The sequence below is a fragment of the Sinohyriopsis cumingii genome, chromosome 17, assembly GCF_028554795.1.
Source record: "Sinohyriopsis cumingii isolate HCF-2022 chromosome 17, ASM2855479v2, whole genome shotgun sequence".
Taxonomy (NCBI): Eukaryota; Metazoa; Mollusca; class Bivalvia; order Unionida; family Unionidae; genus Sinohyriopsis; species Sinohyriopsis cumingii.
The window spans coordinates 43,285,448-43,297,944 of record NC_142977.1 but is presented as its reverse complement, the minus strand read 5'-3'; the positions used below and the strand labels follow the sequence as shown (position 1 = coordinate 43,297,944).

General features: G+C 34.0%; 1 protein-coding gene across 1 annotated transcript in view; it reads left to right on the top strand.

Moving 5' to 3' along the window:
- The window catches only part of LOC149778517 (uncharacterized), a 192,779-nt gene that overhangs the window by 65,346 nt on the left and 114,936 nt on the right, over positions 1 to 12,497 (top strand). The window contains exons 19-23 of the mRNA XM_089939397.1: positions 887 to 940; positions 2,403 to 2,501; positions 3,844 to 3,888; positions 7,432 to 7,485; positions 8,028 to 8,072. Of these exons, the coding sequence (XP_089795523.1) occupies positions 887 to 940; positions 2,403 to 2,501; positions 3,844 to 3,888; positions 7,432 to 7,485; positions 8,028 to 8,072 (297 nt within the window). The remainder of the gene's footprint in view (positions 1 to 886; positions 941 to 2,402; positions 2,502 to 3,843; positions 3,889 to 7,431; positions 7,486 to 8,027; positions 8,073 to 12,497) is intronic.

Here is a 12,497-nt window from a genome sequence, read left to right as displayed (position 1 = left end):
AAAAAAATTTGTAACCACCTAACCATTATTCTTTGTTAACATCGATGGAAGAGGCTTGCAAAAACTTTCTCAGATTGTTATGTCTGTTACTTTTTGTAATTATTTGCTTAAGATCTGATAGAAGCAAAACTTCATTGATGTGAAAAACATTTTCTAAATCAATAATTTTTTGAAATGACAGTAATTTCAGTGTAATAGTACGGCTTAGAAAAAGAGAGAAACAAACTGCTTTTTTAAACTTATTATGCCATGGTAACCCTTTTTAGTGGTTTTTTGACAAGTTTTCTTTTGGTCTTTAACTTTGTTTTTTCATACTGTAATTTCATGATTCATTCCCTTTACCATAGATATATGTGATCATAAAGAAAACAAAATATATTAAGCAAGGAGAAAGAATCAGGTTGAATTTTAGTGTAAATAATATGCATTTCATTAAGTACTTTGCAAAAAGTGTATCATGCCACTAATACCACTAATTTTGATCCAATTTAATTAATTAAACAATTAAGCAGTGTTTAATTAAACAATTAAGCAGAGATTCCTCTTTATAAAGTATTGCAACATGTTTAAGTGATTCCGATATGATGAGTATGGTACTGGTTGACATTAAAATTCTCTAAATTTTGTTCTTTCATTGTCACCTTTATTCTGCCTGATTGTTATTTTTATAGTATATTTTCACATAAAATACCATGTTTTTGCGGTTTCATTGACAACATATCCGATACGGACAGTCATGCTGTTAACACAGCCTCAGTATCACGTTGCCTCATTTATAAAACAATACACTTCTTATAGCTGTATATGAAGTATATTATCCACAGGGTCGCAATATCTAAATTTTTGTTTGACAAGGATAAGAAAGAATTGTCCTTCCTTATTTCAGGGACCAACTGGTTCTCCAGGCCCAGTAGGGACACCTGGAGCTCCTGGACCAACTGTAAGTATATAGTTTAGATGATAATGATCATGATGGCTTGTAGATTTCAGAAACATGCTAAATTTATGTATGCATCATCTTGAAAAACATCAACAAAAATAGGACATTGATGCTTTTTAAACATGGTTGACAAAATTTCTTTCAAAAACAGGTATGACATTTTTATTTCTATTAAAAATTATAATAAATTAAGAAAGCCATTTTACAACTTCTCATAAAATAGTCTAAATAGAGCATTGCTTTCTGACTAACCTTTTTCTGTCTCAACAGTTGGTTGCTAAGCAACACTGATTCATTTTTTGAGGCAACAGTGATTCATTTTGAAAATAAGATGACTTAAAGGGTCATGTGTGAAATTGAGAAATTATTTGTATCTGCAACACAATGAGTATAGTCATTAACATGTAGTTTTATTTCAAGCACGATGACCTATGAATTTTTATATGCTGCCATTTGGCAGAACATCAAATGTTAGGATGTTGTCAAACCATCCATCAGTCTTATGCCCTTTTGTGTGCAATTTAATTTGCATGCAATAATTTGAGTTGTCTACCATCTACAGTCTACAGTTGCCCAACTTTTTGGGTGTCTTGCACTTGAAGTAAGGAAGAATCTTATCTATTTCGGAGTCAAAAGTTCAAAGGTTAAGTTCAATGTAACTGAAAGAAGAAAAATGGTTTCTGCACACAAGTTTGAGTTATCTTGCAAAAATTCCAGTTACCTTATTAGAGGACTGTTAAAAATGGGGAGAGGGGGTTATAATTTGCCATTTGCATACTTGTGTTCTTTTGATTTTCAAACTCTGATATTAATCTGCAAAATATTTCAGAAATCAGATATGAGTAATAGATAAAAGTTTGTAAAGACATATCCTGGTCAAAAACCCATTGTATAGTATGATGAAGAAGGTCATATTATAGCAGTGTTTTCATTAACTAAACTAGTTCACCATGCCTCAGTTTTATTAGGTCAGCTGGCCATAGTTACAGTTGAGACTACAGTTTGGCCCTGTATCCGTCAGCCATCATACATCAAATGTTTGTCAACCTTTTTTTTAACTTGTCAAAAACCAATGGAACAATTTCAAATAAATTTGTCAGTGAGTGCTCATGGCATGTCCAGCACATAATGATAGGATATTATGCCACAGTGCTGATCAATTATTTTATTCAGTTGGATAAATTTGTTTTCATACAGTAAATGTGGAAATCCCTAAGTACCATTATTATATAAAAAAATGAAAAGAAGAAAGTGACAAACCTATGGATGCTGATGCTTGTGGTGAGGGTGCTGAAGAGATAGATGATTAGGATGGTGCTGGTAGTGGTTACAATGATGTTAACAATGGTGATGATTATAAACTGTTAAAATCAAATTTATAGATTCTTAGCTCAATGTTTGTTGCATCTCATAAAAAACAATGATTGCCATTCTTTACATTTATTTTAAATTTAATTTTTAGGGACCCCCTGGTTCTCCAGGACCTCTAGGTCCCATTGGAATCCCAGGTGCCCAAGGAAAACCAGGAGTGCCAGGTCTGCCAGGACCCATTGGGCCACCGGTATGTTAAACAAGTCTCAATTTATTGTGGGCATGCTATTTGCTATACAGCAGTCACTCACTCTAAACCACCTTAGTATAACACTGTCCCATTTATAGTGTGGGTATGGTCATAAATTTCATTACATTAAGTGATTGTGTATTATGGGGGGAGTACTGTACATGAAATAATCTGGCATTATGAATGGAGTACTGTATATATGAGCATCATGTGCTATGAAGCAAACACTACATGAGATGATCTGATATTATGAAGGGAGTACTGTACACAAGATAATCTAATATTATGGAGGAAGTACTGTACATAAATAATCTGGGATTATGAATGGAGTACTGAACATGAGATCATCATGTGCTATGAAAAGAACACTCTACATAAGATGATATGGTATTGAGAAGGGAGTACTGTACATGAGATAATCTAGTATTAAGGAGGGAGCACTATACATGAGATAATCTGGTATTAATTATGGAGGGAGTATTGTACACAAGATAATCTAGTGTTAAGGAGGGAGCACTGCACATGAGATAATCTGGTATTATGGAGGGAGTACTGTACATGAAATTATATGGCATCATGAATGGAGTACTGTACATGAGATCATGTGCTATGAAAGGAACACTGCATAAGATAGTATGGTATTATGAAGTGAGTACTGTACATGAGATAATCTGGTATTATGGAGGGAATATTGTACATGAAATATTATGACATTATGAATGGAGTAATGTACATGAGATCATCATGTGCTATGAAATAAACACTCTACATAAGATAATGTGGTATTAAGAAGTGAGTACTGAACATGAGATAATCTAGTGTTAAGGAGGAAGTACTGTACACAAGATAATCTAGTGTTAAGGGGGGTTACTGTACATGAGATAGTCTAGTATTATGGAGGGAGTACTGTACACAAGATAATCTAGTGTTAAGAAAGTAGTATTGTACACTAGATAATCTAGTGTTAAGGAGGGAGTACTGTACATGAGATAATCTAGTGTTACAGAGGGAGCATTGTACATGAGATAATCTAGTATTATGGAGGGAGTACTGTACACAAGATAATATATTGTTAAGATCTGAGTACTGTACACAAAATAATCTAGTGTTAAGGAGTGAGTACTGTACATGAGAAAATTTAGTGTTAAGGAGGGAGATTATTCTTGATATTTATATATCTGATTATCACTGATATGATATTCAGATTATCACTGACATTTATATATCAGATTATCACTGATATTTGTATGATATCAGATTATTGCTGATATTTATATCAGATTATCTCAGTATTTTATGTGATATCAGATTATCACTGAAATTTGTGACTCTTTATTTTAAGGGAACACCAGGAAATGCAGGTGGACCAGGACCTAAGGGAGAATTGGTAAGTGCTTGAATAAATCCTTGAGATGAAACCATGGCAACTAACTAACTTATTTGTTATCTATGAAGCCATGGCAACTAAGTACACTATTTTTTTTAATCTTTGAAAATGTTACCTTCCCTAGGGCTGCATCAGAAAATTGTCCAAGTGAAGCATTATACCAGATATGTACATTATCTCAGAATTGTTGTAAACCAATTTCAGGTTGCAGATGAGCATACTTTTTTTTCCATTAATAAAACCATGTTTTTCTGTGCATTTCTGTTCATACTGCATTTTGTCATACTGCACAAGATGTTACGTTTGCAGTGCTAAGAGGTTGGGAATTTTTATTTGTGGCCATATGCGCAGATGGTTGTTTTTTCACCCAGAATTTCCTGAAATGAAACTAGTTTGATTGAGTACTGTTTGTTTTTAATAATTTAACAAATAATGAAGTGGATATAGGTGTCTATTTAAATTGATAAATACCTTCTTTTGATGTTGCAATTTAAGTAATCCCCTAGCATGCCAGTGATGATGTTGAAATGCTATATCATACAAAGTGTTACTATTAATGACACATGTGGGCCTTAGAAAGAAGTATCATTAACAATAAATATCTCATTTTCTTAATGTGTTTTATAGGGAGACAAAGTGGTTTTTTGTTTGAATCAGTTATAAATATTTTGAAAAAATGAGTATATGACAAATATGTTCCTATGTTTACATACGAAAATACAAACTCATTTATATATGTCCACCATTTTGGCAAAATATATTATGCTATTACCATTTCTGTCTGACCATATGTCTATTAATGTTTCCTTGTCAGAACAATAACTTCATTTCTACAGCACATACCATCACCAAACTTTGTGCTTGCTTGTACTTAGGATAAGGAAGAAGTCAATAGATTTTGAAAATCAATAGGTCAGAGGTCAAATTAACTGACAAAGATAAAAAAAAATGGTTTCCACACAGTAATATTAGTTATAATTAACATGCTTGAACCAAACTTTGTGGGTAGATTGTAGTTTTGGTAAGGAAGGATCCTTTATATTTGGAATCAAAAGGTCTGAGGTCAAGATCACTGATTGAAAGAAGAAAAATGGTTTCTGCACAAAAATTTCACTTCAGTTCTTGACTTGTATCTTCAGCAAAGTTGGTTGATGACTTGCACATTTACTAAGAAAGAAATCTGCTGATTTTGGAATCAAAAGGTCGGAGATAAAGGTCACTGACCGAAAGATGGAAAATGGTTTATGTAAATTAACTTGAGTTATACATCACAGACCTGGAATAAACTTTGGATGAGTAAGGAAAAAGCCTATTGACTCTGGGGCCAAGTGGTCAAAGGTCAAGGTCACTGACTGAGAAAAAAAATTGGTTTTTGTATAATAACTGTATTTCTAGACCACATACAATGACCAGAATTTTCAGATTGCTTGCACTTGGACTGTGGAAGATGTGTGCTAATTTTAGTGTCCAAGCTCAAGGGCCAGGGTCATGGTCAATGTTGCTCGAAGAAAAATTGATTTTATTCAAGAGTAAATTACTTGACTAAACTTTGTGGATTGCTTGCAATAAGGGTGATAAAGCAACCAATGGGGTTTATTAAGTTGGAGGTCACAGTCAGAGTAAATCTAATAAGAAAATTAGTTGTTTTGCACTGAAATATTTGTTCAAGACAACAAACCTTGATAAAATGATCCAGGTCATTGAAACCCTTTGGTCATTAATCCCACGAGTAAATGAAGTCTTTATACTTCCTGTGCAGAGGAATGAAAACCAAATGGTGGATGTATGATGAGCTGTTTACAAATATTATGCAGTATCACTCGGAAAAACTCGTTCACTTTTTCCCATACAAATATAGTAACCTGTAAATGTTACACATGGATAGTATTTATTTGCCTCATGATATTTTTGGTCATGTAATGATGCCATGATAGGCATAATGTCCAAGGTATCCAAATGCACTAGAGTATCATTTCATTATACTATTTTTTGATTGTGGCTTTTTTGTAATAAATAGTATTTTATGTGTATACTTACTGGAAATGAAACTTAAGAAACTTGTTAAATGTTCAAATTATTCCCATCCACATTATGCAAAGATTTTATTACCATTTTAATACACCCATGTTTAGTCAGGCTTATTATATATAGCATTTTCTATCCATCTATTAACATTTGCTTGTCAGGCCCAAAATTTTGTAATGGTTACAGATATTTTATTGAAGCTTTTCCCCAAGTACATGTCATGACTACAGGTCATGAAAAGGGAAAATGTAATTCTGGGACTTGTCCTCAGTACAACCACTGAAGACGTTTTAATGAAATTTTGCTCAGGTATATATCATGACAAGAGAGTGTGCTGCATATCATAGCCTTGCCCACTGCCTCAAGGTCATGGTTAAGGTCACAGCAAGGGAAGATATAATTCTGTGACTTTATCCTTGTTTGGAGTATAACTTTTTAACTGCTGAAGGTATTGTGAATGGATCTTTTCCCAAGAGTTTTTCATGATTAGAATGTGTATTACCATGTGTAGCCATGCCTCCTGCTTCAAGGTCAAGGTCATACCAAGAAAAGAATAAATCTCGGACATGTACACTTCTCAGGAGTATAACTTTTGAACCACTGAAAATATTTTCATGAACCTTTAACCAGTTATAAGTCCTATATAGTTGCTGTGTCACATACTATAACAACACCTTTGCCAAAAAGTTGATGGTCACAAAAAGGGAACATACAATTCGAACTTGTATCTTTGTCTGGAGTATAATGTTTTAACCACTTAGATATTTTAATAAAACAACCAGTTATATATAATGATTGAACAGAGTGTAACTTCCCATAGCTTTATCTTTGCTTCAGTGTCAGTGTCAGGGCATGGAACTTAAGCCTGTTATATATCTTGACCTAATAGTTTTTTGTGTATTCAGTCAAATGGCCTCATATCCAGGCTTTCATTGTTTAAACCTTACAGATGGCTCGGGTGACTGAGCAGTCTAAATGCATTTGCCTTTACCAATCACTGTCCTCTCACCTTTGTCTGTGTAGGTTTGAGTCTCAGGCTCTATCAATGTGGGTATGTGAGAAAGCTTGCCAGTAGCTTCCCATTGGTTGTTGTTTCTCACCAAGGTTCCTTGGTTCTTGTTACACCAGCTATACTGGCTGCAATCTATAACCTATCATGTGCTGAACATTGGTGTTAAACCCACAACAATAGCAGCAAAATTCCTACAAAACTTGATGAAACTTGATCCAGTTCTGTGCCATATTATGTAATAGTCAAATCATACATGTAATAACTGTTTTCCACATTGCCTGTCAGAGACAGGATGTATGTAATGATCTGCTTAGATGATTAGCCAATCAAAGTTTTCAAATTTTTTAAAAAGGAGGAAAATAACTTAATAAAATTTCATTGGAAATATACATTCCTGTAAGAGTCGTTATAACATCTGTTTCAAGTCTGTAAAATGAAAAATGTTGAATCCAAGATGATATGAAATTCATTACAATTTTCTCCTTGATTTTTCCCGCACCCTCCAGGGAGCAATGGGCTCACCAGGAATCATTGGATATCCAGGACCACGGGGACCAAAGGTAAGTGTGATTTGGAAACTGATATAAAACTATTCTTTTGGAAGACTTAAAAGAGAACAAATAACATAACATTTTATTTTTGTTTTTTTTTCGGGTAGTAATACAAGATAACGAAGTAAGATTGTTGTTTTTATAGTTTGTTTGGAGACTTTTATAACAATGAACATTATATTTATTTATTATAAGACTGTTTATTTAAAAAACTACTATAAAACTGAATTGTTTGTAAAAATTAGATGGCAAATTTAGCATTGTTCCCATATTCTAAAGCTTAAAGACATATTCCTGCTTTCTTAGCATTTCTATAGCAATGTCAAGGAGACACATGCGACTTTAAGTGGACATATGTAATCTATGATCACCCATGGTGAAACACTAAACAACAAGTATTGATGATGTATATTTAATAAATTCTTTGTGCCATGGAAAGCCAATTTTAATTTACTTGATATGTTAGTACATTTTATAAAAATACTTGAAATAACATTTTAGATAATGTAATTAAAAACACTGTGATTCATCACCCTTTTTAAACATTTTAGGGTAACAATGGACCGCGAGGGGCATTTGGAGACAAAGGTGAAAAAGTAAGTAATAGTGCTTGATTGGTGTATTATACTGTTAGTTTAGTACTTGATATTATATATGTATCAAGCTTCCAGAAACCCTTGTATATGCCAGACATGTTACAACTGGCATGTATATGCCAGACATAACCAACTTACACAATAAGCATGTTTATTCCAGACATGTCCAACATACACAATAAGTATGTATATGCCATACATCCAACATACACAATAAGCATGTATATGCCATACATCCAGCATACACAATAAGTATGTATATCCCATACATCCAACATGCACATTAAGCATATATATTCCATACATCCAATACACACAATAAGCTTGTATATGCCGTACATCCAACATACACAACAAGCATGTATATGCCATACAGCCAACATAAACGACAAGCATGTATATCCCATCCATCCGACATGTACATCAGGCATGTGTATTCCATACATCCAGTATACACAATAAGTTTGTATATGCCATACATCCAACATACACAACAAGCATGTATATGCCATACAGCCAACATAAACAACAAGCATGTATATCCCATACATCTGACATGCATGTCAAGCATGTATATTCCATACATCCAGTATTCACAATAAGCATGTATATGCCATACATCCAACATACACAACAAGCATGTATATGCCATACAGCCAACATAAACAACAAGCATGTATATCCCATACATCTGACATGCACGTCAAGCATGTATATTCCATACATCAATATACACAATAAGCTTGTATATGCTATACATCCAACATACACAATAAGCATGTATATGCCATATATCCAACATACACAATAAGCATGTATATGCCATATATCCAACATACACAATAAGCATGTATATGCCATACAGCCAGTACACACAATAAGCATGTTTATGCCATACATCCAACATACACAATAAGCATGTATATGCCATACAGCCAGTACACACAATAAGCATGTATATGCCATACATCAATATACACAATAAGCTTGTATATGCCATACATCCAACATACACAATAAGCATGTATATGCCATATATCCAACATACACAACAAGCATGTATATGCCATACATCCAACATGCACATCAAGCTTGTATATTCCATACATCCAATACACACAACAAGCATGTATATGCCATACATCCAACATGCACGTCAAGCATGTATATTCCATACATCCAACATACACAATAAGCATGTATGTGTAATACATCCATCATACACAACAAACATGTATATGCCATACACCCAACATATACGATAAGTATGAATATGCCATTCATCCAACATACACAACAAGCATGTATATGCCATACATCTAACATACACAACAGGCATGTATATGCCATATATCCAACATACACAACAAGCATGTATATGCCATACATCCAACATGCACATCAAGCTTGTATATTCCATACATCCAGTACACACAACAAGCATGTATATGCCATACATCCAACATGCACGTCAAGCATGTATATTCCATACATCCAACATACACAATAAGCATGTATGTGTAATACATCCATCATACACAACAAACATGTATATGCCATACACCCAACATATACGATAAGTATGAATATGCCATTCATCCAACATACACAACAAGCATGTATATGCCATACATCTAACATACACAACAGGCATGTATATGACAGACTTGTCAAACATACACAGCAAGGTAGGCATATGCCAGATTTGTGAACCAGTTATCATGGCTGAGATTCAGCAACACTGAAACAATGTTTTGTGAATTGACCCTTTACCTCATGTAAGTGCCTTTGGATGCCTCTACTCCATTCTCATGGAAGTGCCTTTGGAGGTCTGTACCTGATTCTCATTTGAGCATGTTTGGACACATCTACACCATTCTCACTGAAGCATGTTTAGACACCTGTGGAAAACATCAGTCATTTTGAGCTGGTTTTCATAGTGCCACCTTCAGGGAAGACCCCCTATTAGATATTTCATTCATGAATTACCATTACATCAGATAACATGGTGGCTGTTTAAGTTCTAGTGGTAATCTGCCATTGAAAGTAACTGGGTTGGAATTTCCACTCCCCAAAATGGATTTTGTTCAGTGCTTCAGAAGATTTCATGATTAGAATCACTGCTAGGAAAGGTTCATTAACTTAGGTAAAGTTTCTAATATTGATGTAGACAACACTGGGTTTTTATAACTTATCAAATTCAGATGATTTATTGATGTAGACATAGGCAAAGAACTGGTAAATTTCGAGTATGAGAAATGGCAGCTATGGTTGGTCACAGAGCTTCACTGGCTTGACGTTGAACAAGTTCTCACAAGATTTTAAAGACATAAAAAAGTCATCTGTGAAAAATAATTATACAGCTATAATGATCGGATTTTACTTTTAAATCTTTCTATACATAATAGATGTGTACTAAAACTTCAAATTGATGTTGAACATTATATCCACTTCACTGCTGTAACAATTAAAAGGCAGGCGTTTGTGTATGTAGTCATGTCAGTTAAACAGGTGTTCTGTTTATAGTGTACTTCAGAGTGTAATTTTGGTACATGTATATCAGCTGCCTACAAAGCCATACACTCTTAGACATAAAGGGTTATTTCAAAAGCATAAGCGAAAGAAAACAAATTCAGTACAGGTGTTTAGAATTTTTAAAAGTTGTATCAAAGATATATCATAGTTATCAAGGGTTTATGTATCAGTATTGTATCAAAGATATATCATGGTTATCAAGGGTTTATGTATCAGTACTGTATCAAAGATATATCATGGTTATCAAGGGTTTATGTATCAGTATTGATAACCATGTTATTCACATTCAACAAATAGGGTTCAATCTTTTTCTTTATTTTCTTTGCGAAAAAGTGAGATCTACACCTGCACCCACTTTATTTGCAAGTTACTCAGACATGTTGAAACAAGGGACCAGATTATAGAAATGAAATTATAAAGATAAAATGTCATCTTCATACCATAAACAGAGAGGAAATTGCTTATCCTTTGATCCCATATTATGTTAGTGTGAAAGAAACATATATAGAATGACACAGCATAATCAAGCAGGCAAGAGTGCAGGCAGGGATCAGACTTGACCCCCATAAAAGAATGAACAAGGTGAAAGGTAAGGTCTTGTAGTGTATATGGACTTATAAATAATATATATTGGTCAGTCAATCCAAAGGTCTTTCAGGATCTCCATCTTATTTGTAGATTTTTTTGCAGGGGAACATGACAGCACATGTAAATTCTTCATTGCTTATTTAGAGAAAATCCCTGAAAATTGTAATATAATATTAATTTCCAAAACATCTAAAAATTAAGAAATAAACTTTAGTAAAAAAGCAAACATCAGGTACCCATAGACTTTGTGATAGACTGAAGTGTGTGTGAGGATCAGTGTATTGATTTCAGGTGAGATTACAACCATAGTAAGCTGAACATAAAAATCTAAAAATTAAGACATCAGTTATTGCATTTTCTGCATTTTCTTCTTTTATGTCATTATTTATCCTGTGATTTATTAACTTTCTTTGAGCTGTGGTTGCTTAGGTGGTAGAGCACCAGACTCCTTATCAAAGGGTTACTGGTTTGATACCTGCTGCCAGAGTATGTCCTTTGGAAAGACACTTAGGTCCTTTTTCTTCAGCATGATATAGGTAATAAAGTGCTAAAGCGTCTTTAAAGCCAACCAACGAACCCACTTCAGTATTTAAATTCTTTTTCTGCTGAATCAAGCTGCAGACAGAAAATGTCAGAACTTAAAAAAGTAATTGTTTGTATTCCACTGTCAGTGATCAGTACATGTGTATGCATCTCAATAGTTATACAAACCTCACCACTGTCAATGATCAGTACATGTGTATGCATCTCAATAGTTATACAAACCTCACCACTGTCAATGATCAGTATATGTGTATGCATCTCAATAGTTATACAAACCTCACCACTGTCAATGATCAGTACATGTGTATGCATCTCAATAGTTATACAAACCTCACCACTGTCAATGATCAGTACATGTGTATGCATCTCAATAGTTATACAAACCTCACCACTGTCAATGATCAGTATATGTGTATGCATCTCAATAGTTATACAAACCTCACCACTGTCAATGATCAGTACATGTGTATGCATCTCAATAGTTATACAAACCTCACCACTGTCAATGATCAGTACATGTGTATGCATCTCAATAGTTATACAAACCTCACCACTTGAAAAACTAAGTACATATGTATTACTGTATCTATAATTATGAGGGAGCATGGTTGAGTGTTGGACTCATAATCCAAGGGTTCATTATATGGTACCTGCTCAAGCCAGTAAAAGGTCAGCTGCCTCATTTATCTATCATTTCATACATACTTGTGACTAAGGGAAGTCACAGTCAGTATGGATTTATCACTCATAGATGCACGT